The sequence below is a fragment of the Pristiophorus japonicus genome, chromosome 12 (genome assembly GCF_044704955.1).
Source record: "Pristiophorus japonicus isolate sPriJap1 chromosome 12, sPriJap1.hap1, whole genome shotgun sequence".
Taxonomy (NCBI): domain Eukaryota; kingdom Metazoa; phylum Chordata; class Chondrichthyes; family Pristiophoridae; genus Pristiophorus; species Pristiophorus japonicus.
Genome location: NC_091988.1, coordinates 193,868,213 through 193,883,110, shown reverse-complemented (window position 1 = coordinate 193,883,110; position 14,898 = coordinate 193,868,213). Strand labels below are relative to the sequence as shown.

Genomic DNA, 14,898 nt, shown 5'->3' with positions numbered 1-14,898 from the left:
CCAGAAAAAACTGATGTTAATGGGGATCAGGGGGAAATCGCGCCATTGATTGTCGTCATACCTGGCACAAAGGAAGATAGCTGTGGTTGTTGGAGGTCAATTATCTCAGTCCCAGGACATCAGGGCAGCATCCTGGGCCCAACGACCTCAGCTGCTTCATCCATGACCTACCCTCCATAAGGTCAGAAGTGTGGCTGTTTGCTAAAGATTGCTCAGTATTCAGCTCCATTCACAATTCCTTCAACAATGAAGCAGTGTACTGCCTACAGGATGCACTGCAGCAACTTTTTCAGCAGCATCTCCCAAACTCAAACTCCACCAGCTCGGTCAAGGGCAGAAGGTGCTCAGGAACACTGTCACCATCAAATTCCCCTCCAAGTCACACACCATCCTGATTTGGACATATATTTTTCATCATTGCTGGGTAAAAAAACATGGAACTTCCTACCTAATATCATTGGAGGAGCACCTTCACTACACGAACTGTAGAAGTTCAAGAAGGCGGCCCACTCCCACCTTTTCAGGACAACTAGGGATGGGCAATATATGTCAGTGACACCCACACCCCGAGAGAGATTTTTTTAAAAACTCAAGCAGATTAACTGTGCTGTAACTTTCAGCATGATAAAACAATTTGCAATTTGTTGAAAGAATGACCAAATGACTAAATTCCACTGATTACAAATGAAAGGAACCACACAGAAACATATGGGTTGCAGATTGATCAATGCAACCAAATGATCGCTGTAAGCAGTTATCACTAAAATCAAATTCCATGGCACTATCACTAACCCAGCTGTGTATAAGCCCTGAAACCCTGCCAGTGAGTGACTTAATTGAGCACAGTCTGAATAGACATCCATCATGCAAAAGATGCAAATTACAAGAAATACAGCAGGGAACTTAGTTCTCTAACTTTCATATGAAAAAAGACTTGCATTTATATAGCGCCTTTCACAACCTCATGACGTCCCAAAGCACTTCACAGCCAATGAAGTACTTTTGAAGTGTAATCACTGTTGTAATGTAGGAAATGTGGCAGCCAATTTGTGCACAGCAAGCTCCCACAGACAGCAATGTCATAATGACCAAATAATCTGTTCGAATGATATTGATTGAGGGATAAATATTGGCCAGGACATCAGGGATAACTCCCCTGCTCTTCTTCAACATTGTGCCATGGGATATTTTATGTTCACCTGAGTGAGAAGACAGGGCCTCGGTTTAATGTCTCATCAAAGGATGGTACCTCCAACAGTGCAGAACTCCCTTACTACTGCCCTGGAGTGTCAGCCTAGATTTTTGTGCTCAAATCTCTGGAGTGGGACTTGAACCCACAACCTTCTGACTTACAGGGGAGCGTGCTATGAGGGGTGGCCTTCCTTAACTGTAGTAATTTCACATTCTCAGCTGTCTGTGATTCACTGAAAAACTGCAGTAGGGGGCAAAGAAACCTAGGCTGAAGTGCCCAAACTACAGATCATGGTCCATATCCAACCAGCTACAAAGTCTGAGCAACTCTGTTGTACTTGCACTTCTATTTCTTGTATGCTGATAGAATTTCATGGACTGTGGTTTAGAAGAAGCTGTTCTTAGTGGAGCCATTGGTGATTAAATTATAAATCAGACACGTGGATCTGTTATGACACATATTCAAATTAACAGCAGTATTGATTTGAACATTATACATGGCCCACAAGGCTGTAACATGTGCCTTTGTGGCCTCAAAGACAAAAAGCTTGGACACTCCTGGTTTAAACAATCCCACACAAAGCAACAGGTTGCAGTAACTCACCCAATTTTCCCTTCCTATCAGGGATACTCTCAGCCTCCACTTACCTCTTTGACAGCTCAGCCAAGACTGGGGAAGTCTGTGAAAGGAGATGTCTCTGGCATGTTCCCATGTCAAACTATTCTGACGAAGGGTCATCGACCCGAAACGTTAACTCTGCTTGCTCTCCACAGATGCTGCTTGATCTGCTGAGATTTCCAGCATTTTCTGTTTTTATTTCAGATTCCAGCATTTACAGTATTTTGCTTTTGTCAAACTATTCTGTGCTGCAATATGTTTGTATACCAAGTAATATTTCACTAATCAGCTTACACTACAATATTCATTTATACAGCACTTTTAAATGTACAAACCATCCAAAGAGAACTACTCAGCAAATTGAAAAAGTCAGCACTGGCTAATGGTCAATTTTTAACAAAATCTTAAACACCAAACCCAATGTTTTAAAGCAGACATGCTGCCATGTAATCCTGTTCTCTCTACATCATGCCAGTGCATCTGTTTTACTTGGCATAAAACAGGTTGGATTAATACAGTAAAAAGTTTTCAAACATAAAAGTTTATTTTTGTTGAAAAGAAACTAGTGGTCTCTGAATAAGTAATTAACATATGCTTACAGATTGAGTTACTTCTCTTTTAAGTACCCAGTATGTGTTCAGTACAGCATCTATTGGCAATAAAGAAGGCCAAGACTTCAGAACAGGTCACAGTGCCCTGGATTTCTTTGGTATCACAAGTAGAAAATCACTTCTTACAAATTGGGAGGTTACATGTTTCAACAGTAATACTTCTGTGAACACATCTGCAGGAATATACAGATGAAGCTTGACAATTTCAGAATGTGGAATCATTTAGCAATACTGTTGCTGTTAGCAAGTAAAGGGGCATAGTTTTGAAGTCTGTGCTAATGGCACTATTCAAATGCAAGTTGGTTCAAAAATGTCCAAAAATGAGTGGATTCACTTTTGAGTGAAATGTAAATGTATTTAATTTTAGTTAATGTTATTTGAAAGGGAGTCTCAAATTGAACAAAAGAAAATAGCTACAAATGGAAAAGTTATTGCCACCACCTCATTGTTTTATATTGTTCATTTAGTATGATCTATGCCGTAAATACCTACTAAATGGACAGCCACATCACCAGTGAGAGACTCACAGACAACACCTTTCCTGGGAACGACTTGACAGTTGACGCTTCACCTGGCAGCCTGGCCAGAAGCCATTTGCACTTGCGCAGAACAACGAACGGTTCACTCGTCCCACCCTCCGCGTGTCTGATTGGCTGTCAACGTCAGCCCAAGAAAGCAACCGGCCATTCTGAGTGGCCGAGCGGGCCGTCGATCAGAGAACAATCACCGCGAGGGAGGGAGGGGGTTGTCAGCACGCCCAAAAGAGGCCGTTAGGGGGTGGGAGGGCGAGACAGTCTCGCGCTGCGATTGGTCGGCGCGGCTGTCAATCAAAGTGTGTAGGCGTCGGGAATGGGTCGGCGAAGCTGTCAGCCGAGCAGCGTCAGCGCCGTGCAGTTGTGGGAGTCGGAGCAACGAGGACGTGGCTTGGTTAACGTCAAAAGAGCCGAGAAAGAAAGAAAGAGAGAGAGCGAGGGGAAGGTTTTTTTTGTGTGTGTGTTTTATTTTTGTTTGCGTTTCAGTTTGGAGAAGGGGAGGTGAAAAATAAAAAGTAGTTTTGATCGTCAGCCATCATGGGTCTGAGGAAGAAAAGCAAAAATCCTGCCGTCTTCAGCCATGAGTTCGTGATCCAGAACCATGCGGATATCGTGTCGTGCGTCGCAATGGTGATTCTGCTGGGGCTGATGTTCGAGGTAAAGGCAAGGCTGAAAGAGCACAAGGGCAGAGGCCCAGGCACCCGACCCCGTTCAAGCCCTCCCGCGGCGACAGAGGGGGAAGTAGGCGGGATGGTGACCTCGAATGGAATAGGCCAGGTGTACACACAAACTAGTAAGCGTTACTCCCAAGACGCGCAGCCTACTTGCGTATTTTGGGGAGGTTTTAACACAGGGGATTGTACACATTCGTCAGGTTAACCTGCTGCTAAGTGGCTGATTGCTCTTCATTAAACTTCCTGTTCGTATTTTGAAAATGAAAGCTGTTGAGTTACAGGTGGTCAGTTTTATTGTAAACAGTCTGAGTCGTACTCTTTGCTGCTATTTCAACTTCTACAACATTTCATCATGTAATTCCGATTTTTCAAAAAAATGAGGCGTGTTCAGTGAGTGCTGAAGAATTTATAATAAGCCGTGCAGTTTTACTTCTAAAAGGAAGTGCTGTTACAGTGAAGCAGTTCGACAGAATCTTTGTTGCCTGCTGGTTGTCTTTGAAGTTATATTATAATCTGATGGTGATGGGTTGTTCGTTGTTGATAACCGCTTTTGATTCCTCCAATAAATACATGTTCTCCTATGACTGTGAACCCTGATATTGGTGAACAATGTTTTCCAATACACATGACAACATATGTCGGATTAACCTAAGGGCTGATCTTGCCTTCATTTCCTTTGTGTTCGCTTTTCTTCAGTTAGCTGGATACGACGTGCTTTGTCGTGCCATGGTGAATCATCTTTTGTCACTTTTTTCTGTCACAAGTATCATGCCCCGATGTGTCAGTTGAGATGACAGATTTTTTTTTAAAGATTGGTCTTTAGGCAATCAATCCTTCTATCATTTGAACTTAAAAAAAAATAATTTATGGAAAGTGGACGTTGCCGCCAAGGCCAGCACTTACTGCTTATCCCTAATTTGGCTAATCCATTTCAGAATGCAGTTAACAGTCAACCACATTGCTGTGGGTTTGAAGTCACTTTTATAGACCAGATTGGGTAACGATGGCAGATTTCCTTCCCTAAAGGACATTAGTGAACCAGATTGGTTTTTATGACAATCCGGTCATTTCATGGTCACAATTACTGATAGTTCCAGGTTTATTAATTAATTGAATTTGAATTCCCCAGCTGCAGTGGTGGGATTTGTACTCGTCTCTCCAGATCATTAGTCCAGACCTTTGGATTACTCATCCAGTAACATAACCCCTAGTTTTCTGTGCAACTGTAAATGATCCAGTTATCATACACATACAGTAAGAATATTCTAAATATTGCCTTGTAGCCCTTGTGTTTTGTTGCCAGTTTAATGCCACATTTTATCCCATAACCTCCACATTAAAACCATTAAAATCTACAACATTAATGGTCAATGTTGGTTGATGTTTTATATGGAATTTATCTAAAGCTTTGGGCCTAATTATAAAGTTTGTTCGAAACTATTATGATTTAAATAGACAGAATACTCTGGTTTACATCATGACCGGGGAATTCGAAATGCAGTGCAAATCGTAATTTACAAATTAAACTTAACTACAGCTTGTTTCTCTTGAGAAGTCACTAACTTTTGCTTTGACTAAATCATTTTTAAGAGGTGGGGAAAGGAGGTGAGCAATATGTATTAGGAATCGCTTTGATATGGTAAATATAAAAGCCACAGACTTTGTAATTAAAAAAAAAAGACATGAATGTGTTGGGTGCTTGCTCTTCTCACTTCTCATCTGCCATTTGATTATGGGATTGCAACAGTCGAACACAAAGTGTCAACTTGGCTCAGTGGTAGACTCGCCTCTGAATCAGAAGTTTGTAATCCTAAAGCGCTTTTCAGAACTTTTAAGTATAACAAGGCTGACAACTCAGTGCAATAGTCAGGGGTGCAGTGGATGAGATATTAAACTGAGATCTTGCCTGTATGGTCAGATGGGTGTGAAAGAACGCATGGCATGTTTTCTAAGAAGAGCAGGATGTTTCCCCAATATTCTGGGCAACATTCAACATCTGTCAGCCAACACTAGCAAAACAAATGAGCCTTGCTGTGTGCGCATTATCTGCTGCATTTGTCTACCAAACAATAGTGATTACACACAAGAAATAGGAGTAGACCATGCGACCCTTCAAGCCTGCTCCACCATTCAATAAGATCATGGCTGATAGAAACATAGAAAATAGGTGCAGGAGTAGGCCATTCGGCCCTTCTAGCCTGCACCGCCATTCAATGAGTTCATGGCTGAACATTCAACTTCAGTACCCCATTCCTGCTTTCTCGCCATACCCCTTGATCCCCCTAGCAGTAAGGACCTCATCTAACTCCTTTTTGAATATATTTAGTGAATTGGCCTCAACAACTTTCTGTGGTAGAGAATTCCACAGGTTCACCACTCTCTGGGTGAAGAAGTTCCTCCGCATCTCGGTCCTAAATGGCTTACCCCTTATCCTTAGACTGTGACCCCTGGTTCTGGACTTCCCCAACATTGGGAACATTCTTCCTGCATCTAACCTGTCTAACCCCGTCAGAATTTTATATGCTTCTATGAGGTCCCCTCTCATTCTTCTGAACTCCAGTGAATACAAGCCCAGTTGATCCAGTCTTTCTTGATAGGTCAGTCCCGCCATCCCGGGAATCAGTCTGGTGAACCTTCGCTGCACTCCCTCAATAGCAAGAATGTCCTTCCTCAGGTTAGGAGACCAAAACTGTACACAATACTCCAGGTGTGGCCTCACCAATGCCCTGTACAACTGTAGCAACACCTCCCTGCCCCTGTACTCAAATCCCCTTGCTATGAAGGCCAACATGCCATTTGCTTTCTTAACCGCCTGCTGCACCTGCATGCCAACCTTCAATGACTGATGTACCATGACACCCAAATCTCTTTGCACCTCCCCTTTTCCTAATCTGTCACCATTCAGATAATAGTCTGTCTCTCTGTTTTTACCACCAAAGTGGATAACCTCACATTTATCCACATTATACTTCATCTGCCATGCATTTGCCCACTCACCTAACCTATCCAAGTCGCTCTGCAGCCTCACAGCATCCTCCTCGCAGCTCACACTGCCACCCAACTTAGTGTCATCCGCAAATTTGGAGATACTACATTTAATCCCCTCATCTAAATCATTAATGTACAGTGTAAACAGCTGGGGCCCCAGCACAGAACCTTGCGGTACCCCACTAGTCACTGCCTGCCATTCTGAAAAGTACCCATTTACTCCTACTCTTTGCTTCCTGTCTGACAACCAGTTCTCAATCCATGTCAGTACACTACCCCCAATCCCATGTGCTCTAACTTTGCACATCAATCTCTTATGTGGGACCTTGTCGAACGCCTTCTGAAAGTCCAAATATACCTCATCAACTGGTTCTCCCTTGTCCACTCTACTGGAAACATCCTCAAAAAATTCCAGAAGATTTGTCAAGCATGATTTCCCTTTCACAAATCCATGCTGACTTGGACCTATCATGTCACCTCTTTCCAAATGCACTGCTATGACATCCTTAATAATTGATTCCATCATTTTACCCACTACCGATGTCAGGCTGACCGGTCTATAATTCCCTGTTTTCTCTCTTCCCTCCTTTTTTCAGCTGCACCTTCCTGCACTTTCCCCATATTCCACACTATCACTTCAAAAGTAATTCACTGGCTGTAAAGTGCTTTGTGACATCTTGGAGTTTGTGAAATATTTGTGTAAGTTCTCCTTATAAATGCAAGTTTCTTTTTCTTTAACTGAATAGAGGCTTTTTGAGATACTGACCGTCAGGTGCTCATCTCTAAAAGCATATCTTGGTTGTGTTTAGACCCTTCGTAGTTTTAATGTCAATAGCAAGTAAAATAATGGAATCTATTTTAAGGAGCAGGATGGAGGAAGTATTTTCTATAGCAATGTAGCAGAGGAAGTTCCTTGCTCATAAATCTTTGAGGATATTCTAAGAGAGAATATCTTGCATTCCAATTATAAGAACATAAGAATTAGGAACAGGAGTAGGCCATCTAGCCCCTCGAGCCTGCTCCGCCACTCAATAAGATCATGGCTGATCTGGTCGTGGACTCAGCTCCACTTACCTGCCCTCTCCCTGTAACCCTTAATTCCCTTATTGGTTAAAAATCTATCTATCTTTGACTTGAAAACATTCAATGAGCTAGCCTCAACTGCTTCCTTGGGCAGAGAATTCCACAGATTCACAACCCTCTGGGAGAAGAAATTCTTTCTCAACTCCGGTTTTAAATTGGCTCCTCCGTATTTTGAGGCTGTGCCCCCTAGTTCTAGTCTCTCCCACCAATGGAAACAACCTCTCTGCCTCTATCTTGTCTATCCCTTTCATGATTTTAAATATTTCTATAAGATCACCCCTCATCCTTCTGAACTCCAAGGAGTAAAGACCCAGTCTACTCAATCTATCATCATATGGTAACCCCCTCATTTCTGGAATCAGCCTAGTGAATCGTCTCTGTACCCCTTCCAAAGCTATTATATCCTTCCTTAAGTAAGGTGACCAAAACTGTACGCAGTACTCCAGGTGCGGCCTCACCAATACCTTGTACAGTTGCAGCAAGACATCCCTGCTTTTGTACTCCATCCCTTTCGCAATGAAGGCCAACATTCCATTTGCCTTCCTGATTACCTGCTGCACCTGCAAACTAACCTTTTGGGATTTTGGTGTTTCCCCCAGATCGGGGGGCACGGTTTAATGTTTTTTGTTTACTCCTAAAAGAGTTTCATGCACAAGGACCCCCAGGTCCCTCTGCACCACAGCATGTTGTAATTTCTCCCCATTCAAATAATATTCCCTTTTACTGTTTTTTTTTTCCCCAAGGTGGATGACCTCACACTTTCCGACATTGTATTCCATCTGCCAAACCTTAGCCCATTCGCTTAACCTACCCAAATCCCTTTGCAGCCTCTCTGTGTCCTCTACACAACCCGCTTTCCCACTAATCTTAGTGTCATCTGCAAATTTTGTTGCACTACACTCTGTCCCCTCTTCCAGGTCATCTGTGTATATTGTAAACAGTTGTGGTCCCAGCACTGATCCCTGTGGCACACCACTAACCACTGATTTCCAACCGGAAAAGGACCCATTTATTCCGACTCTGCTTTCTGTTCGCCAGCCAATTCTCTATCCATGCTAATACATTTCCTCTGACTCCGCGTACCTTTATCTTCTGCAGTAACCTTTTGTGTGACACCTTATCGAATGCCTTTTGGAAATCTAAATGCACCACATCCATCGGTACACCTCTATCCACCATGCTCGTTATATTCTCAAAGAATTCCAGTAAGTTAGTTAAACATGATTTCCCTTTCATGAATCCATGCTGCGTCTGCTTGATTGCACTATTCCTATCCAGATATCCCGCTATTTCTTCCTTAATAGTTTCAAGCATTTTCCCCGGTACAGATGTTAAACTAACCGGCCTATAGTTACCTGCCTTTTGTCTGCCCCCTTTTTTAAACAGAGGCGTTACATTAGCTGCTCTCCAATCTGCTGGTACCTCCCCAGAGTCCAGAGAATTTTGGTAGATTATAACGAATGCTATAACTTCTGCCATCTCTTTTAATACCCTGGGATGCATTTCATCAGGACCAGGGGACTTGTCTACCTTCAGTCCCATTAGCCTGTCCAGCACTACCCCTCTAGTGATAGTGATTGTCTCAAGGTCCTCCCTTCCCACATTCCTGTGGCCTGCAAATTTTGGCATGGTATTTGTGTCTTCCACTGTGAAGACGGAAGCAAAATAATTGTTTAAGGTGTCGGCCATTTCCACATTTCCCATTATTAAATCCCCCTTTTCATCTTCTAAGGGACCAACATTTACTTTAGTCACTCTTTTCCGTTTTATATATCTGTAAAAGCTTTTACTATCTGTTTTTATGTTTTGCGCAAGTTTACCTTCGTAATCTATCTTCCCTATCTTTATTGCTTTTTTAGTCATTCTTTACTGTTGCTTAAAATTTTTCCAATCCTCTAGTTTCCCACTAACCTTGGCCATCTTATACGCATTGGTCTTTGATTTGATACTTTCCTTTATTTCCTTGGTTATCCACGGCTGGTTATCCCTTCTCTTGCCGCCCTTCTTTTTCACTGGAATATATTTTTGTTGCGCACTATGAAAGAGCTCCTTAAAAGTCCTCCACTGTTCCTCAATTGTGCCACCGTTTAGTCCTCGTTTCCAGTCTACTTTAGCCAACTCTGCCCTCATCCCACTGTAGTCCCCTTTGTTTAAGCATAGTACGCTCGTTTCTGACACACCTTCCTCATCCTCAATCTATTACAAATTCAACCATATTGTGATCACTCATTCCGAGAGGATCTTTTACGAGGAGATCGTTTATTTTTCCTGTCTCGTTACACAGGACCAGATCCAAGATGGCTTGCTCCCTTGTAGGCTCTGTTACATACTGTTCTAAGAAACATTCCCGTATGCATTCTATGAATTCCTCCCCCAGGCTACCCCCTGCGATTTGATTTGACCAATCGATATGTAGGTTAAAATCCCCCATGACTACTGCCGTTCCTTTTTCACATGCCTCCATTATTCCCTTGATTATTGCCCGCCCCACCGTGAAGTTATTATTTGGGGGCCTATAAACTATGCCAACCAGTGACTTTTTCCCCTTACTATCTCTAATCTCCACCCACAATGATTCAACATTTTGTTCATTGGAGCCAATGTCATCCCTCACAACTGCCCTGATATCCTTTATTAACAGAGCTACCCGACCTCCTTTCCCTTCTTGCCTATCTTTCTGAATCGTCAGATACCCCTGTATGTTTAATTCCCAGTCTTGGCCACCTTGCAACCATGTTTCTGTAAAGGCCACCAAATCATACCCATTTGTAATGATTTGTGCCGTCAACTCATTTACTTTATTTCGAATGCTGCGTGCATTTAGGTAGAGTGTTTTAATACTAGTTTTTAAACCATGATTTTTAGTTTTTACCCCTCCTGCAGCCCTTTTATATTCAGTGGCCCTTTTTGTTTCTTGCCTTTGGTTTCTCTGCCCTCCACTTTTACTCATCTCTCTTCTGTCTTTTGTTTTTGTCTCCTTTTTGTTTCCCTCTGTCTCCCTGTATTGGTTCCCATCCCCCTGCCATATTAGTTTAACTCCTCACCAACAGCACTAGCAAACACTCCCCCTAGGACATTGGTTCCGTTCCTGCCCAAGTGCAGACCGTCCAGTTTGTACTGGTCCCACCTCCCCCAGAACCTGTTCCAATGCCCCACGAATTTGAATCCCTCCCTGCTGCACCACTGCTCAAGCCACGTATTCATCTGCGCTATCCTGCGATTCCTACTCTGACTAGCACGTGGCACTGATAGCAATCCCGAGATTACTACTTTTGAGGTCCTACTTTTTAATTTAACTCCTAGCTCCTTAAATTCGTCTCGTAGGACCTCATCCCTTTTTTTTTAAACCTATGTCGTTGGTACCAATGTGCACCACGACAACTGGCTGTTCTCCCTCCCTTTTTAGAATGTCCTGCACTCACTCGGAGACATCCTTGACCCTTGCACCAGGGAGGCAACATACCATCCTGGAGTCTCGATTGCGGCCGCAGAAACGCCTATCTATTCCCCTTTATGATAGGGGATTCAATCACTATCGCTCTCCCACTCTTTTTTATGCCCTCCTGTACAACAGAGCCAGCCAAGGTGCCATGAATTTGGCTGCTGCTGCTCTCCCCTGATGAGTCATCTCCCTCAACAGCACTCAAAGCAGTGTATCTGTTTTGCAGGGGGATGACCAGATGGGACCCCTGCACTACCTTCTTTGTACTACTCTTCCTGCTGGTCTTCCATTCCCTAGCTGGCTGTGGATCCTTCTCATGCGGTAAGACCAACTCACTACACGTGCCACTTATGTCATTCTCAGCATCGTGGATACTCCAGAGTGAATCCACCTTCAGCTCCAATTCCGCAACGCGGTCCGTCAGGAGATGGAGGCGGATACACTTCTTACACACGTAGTCGTCAGGGTCACCGGCAGCGTCCCTGAGTTCCCACATGGCACAGGAGGAGCATATCACGTGACCGAGCTCTCCTGTCATGCCTTAACCCTTAGATACACTTAAATTGGTAATAACAATGTTACAGTTTACTTAGATATAAAAATAAAAAGAAAAGCTACTCACCAGCCAATCACTTACCCCATTGGCTGTGACGTTACTTTTTGATTCCTTTCTACTTTTTTGCTTTCTCTCCCGCTGTAGCTGCACCGGTACGCCTTTTATAGGGCGCTCCCGCCTCTCACCAACTGCCGCTGGCTCTCGAGCTCCCGCTGGGCCTTTTATAGGCCGCTCCCGCCTATTTGGACTATTGAAAATCTTTTGACCGCGTCCTCCCATGAAAACTTCCAATTAACTTGAAAGCTATGGGAATCTAGAGCAGAGAATGGGACTGAATAAGAAGCTGGATTAATCCAAGGATGCCTGAGGACTGTACAACTTACTGGGGGATACTTGTTGAGTAAAGTTCTGCTTGGACCCCTGATGTTCAGAAATTGCCTGGATACTGAAATAATCAAATTTGTTCATGACAAAAAAAGTAGGGAGAGCAGTAAAGTTGGGGATGTAATGATTAATGAAAGGATTTAGATTGACTACAAAATGGGGCAGACAAGTGGCATATGCAATTTAACTGATAAATGTCAAGTATTGCATATATATTGACTGAAAAGACATGTCATAAGCAGTTGTCTGGTGACTGAAAAAGTCATTCAATTTTTGTTATGTGGAATTTTTAATTAGTTGTAAACACAAGCCAGAACATTCTGTTTCATTGGGCCCAAGTTTCCACAAGAAAAAAAACGGGCGCCCCTCCGAGCTGGGCGCCCGTTTTTCGCGCCTAAAACGGCGCCTAAAAAAATCCTCGGTATTCTCCACCGACTTACAGGTCCTGTGGCACTCGGCGCAGCCGGCACGAGCTGTGGGGGAGGGCGGAGCCAGGTCCCTGCGCTGAAAACTGTACCGGGACCTCTGCACATGCGCGCTACAGTCGGCACGCAAGTGCAGTAGCTCCAGGCGCCGAACTGTGTGGGAGGGGCCCGAAGCACGCAGCCCCTAGCCCTGGCCCAGTGGCCTCACTGGGGCTGTGTGAATGAGGCTCCTCCCACGGCCAGCTCCTGCTCCCCGCCCGACCAGACCCGACACTCGCCCCCCCCCCCGCCCCGCCCGAGACCCTCTCCCCCGCCCCCACCCGACACCCGCTCTCTCTCCCCCCCGACCCGAGGCCCGCTCCCCGACCCGACACCCGCTCCCCCCACCCCGACCCGACACCCGCTCTCCCTCCCCCCCCCCCCCCCGACCCAACACCCGCTGCCCCCCGACGGCTGACCCGACACCCGCTCTGCTCTCCCCTCTCTCTCCTCCCCTCCTCTCTCTCCCTCCTCCCTCTCTCCCCCTCCCTCTCTCTCCCCTCTTCTCCCCCTCTCTCTCTCTCCTCCCTTCTCCCCCCTCTCTCTCTCTCCCTCCCTTCTCCCCCTCTCTCTCTCTCTCCCTCCCTTCTTCCCCTCTCTCTCTCTCTCCTCCCTTCTCCCCCTCTCTCTCTCTCCCTCCCTTCTCCCCCTCTCTCTCTCTCCCTCCCTTCTCCCCCTCTCTCTCTCTCCCTCCCTTCTCCCCCTCTCTCTCTCTCCCTCCCTTCTCCCCCTCTCTCTCTCTCCCTCCCTTCTCCCCCTCTCTCTCTCTCCCTCCCTTCTCCCCCTCTCTCTCTCTCCCTCCCTTCTCCCCCTCTCTCTCTCTCCCTCCCTTCTCCCCCTCTCTCTCTCTCCCTCCCTTCTCCCCCTCTCTCTCTCTCCCTCCCTTCTCCCCCTCTCTCTCTCTCCCTCCCTTCTCCCCCTCTCTCTCTCTCCCTCCCTTCTCCCCCTCTCTCTCTCTCCCTCCCTTCTCCCCCTCTCTCTCTCTCTCTCTCTCCCTCCCTTCTCCCCCTCTCTCCCTCCCTTCTCCCCCTCTCTCTCTCTCTCTCTCTCTCTCCCTCCCTCTCTCTCTCTCTCTCTCTCCCCCTCTCTCTCTCTCTCTCTCTCTCTCTCCCTCCCTTCTCCCCCTCTCTCTCTCTCCCTCCCTTCTCCCCCTCTCTCTCTCTCCCTCCCTTCTCCCTCTCTCTCTCTCTCTCCCTCCCTTCTCCCCCTCTCTCTCTCTCCCTCCCTTCTCCCCCTCTCTCTCTCTCCCTCCCTTCTCCCCCTCTCTCTCTCTCCCTCCCTTCTCCCCCTCTCTCTCTCTCCCTCCCTTCTCCCCCTCTCTCTCTCTCCCTCCCTTCTCCCCCTCTCTCTCTCTCCCTCCCTTCTCCCCCTCTCTCTCTCTCCCTCCCTTCTCCCCCTCTCTCTCTCTCCCTCCCTTCTCCCCCTCTCTCTCTCTCCCTCCCTTCTCCCCCTCTCTCTCTCCGCTCTCCCTCCCTCTCTCTCCCTCTCTCTCTCTCCCTCCCTCTCTCAGCGGCACGAACGCTGCAGAATTCTCCCTGGCTGAAGCACTTTCACACAGGTAGGAAGATGGTTTATTTAATCTTTTCTTGGCTTATAAATGTTTATTCAGGTTGGATTTATTTGTATAATATTTGTAGAAGTATAAGTAAGGATTTATTGTCAAATTTAATGAGTTCCCTTCCCCCCCCACCTCGTTCTGGGCGCCTAATTTGTAACCTGCGCCTGATTTTTTAATGTGTAGAACAGGTTTTTTCAGTTCTACAAAAATCTTCACTGGCGCCATTCTACTTTAGTTTGGAGTACATTTTCACTGTGGAAACTTTCAAATCAGGCGTCAGTGGCCGGACACGCCCCCTTTTGAAGAAAAAATTCTGTTCTAAACTAGAACTGTTCTACCTGACTGGAACTGCAGAAAAAAAAAATGTGAAGAATTGCTATTTCTAAAATAGTCCGTTCTCCACCAGTTACTCCTAAAAATCAGATGCGAATCATGTGCAAGCTTGGGCCCACTATGTTAGATGTTCCTCAATTTTTACTGTTGTTTTTTGGAATCATATTCTGTGATTCTGTCCATTTTCCATGATCCAGGATGTAACTGCAAACTGGTGACTTTGGTTGTAAGTATGCAATGAGGAGAATTAGCATTGGGAGACTTGGAAAGGCATTGGGTATCATAGAAGATATGATCCTTCCAATGTTTTTAATTCATTCTTGCGATGTAGGCAAGGCTGGTATTTATTGCTTGTCCCAAGTTGCTCGTATAATGTTTTAATGGGCCCTCGTTTTTGAACTGTTGCAGTCTGTGTTGTGAAAGTGCTCTTGCAATATTGTTAGACTTGGAGGGGAACCTGGA

The 14,898-nt window shown here is 45.3% G+C and overlaps 1 protein-coding gene across 2 annotated transcripts in view; it reads left to right on the top strand.

Moving 5' to 3' along the window:
- Positions 1–3,304: 3,304 nt before the first annotated feature.
- Positions 3,305–14,898, top strand: part of LOC139277625 (translocating chain-associated membrane protein 1-like 1) — a 116,059-nt gene continuing 104,465 nt past the window's right edge. For both annotated transcript variants that reach the window (XM_070896346.1, XM_070896345.1), the window contains exon 1: positions 3,305–3,611. In XM_070896346.1, the coding sequence (XP_070752447.1) occupies positions 3,492–3,611 (120 nt within the window). In that variant the 5' untranslated portion in view covers positions 3,305–3,491. The remainder of the gene's footprint in view (positions 3,612–14,898) is intronic.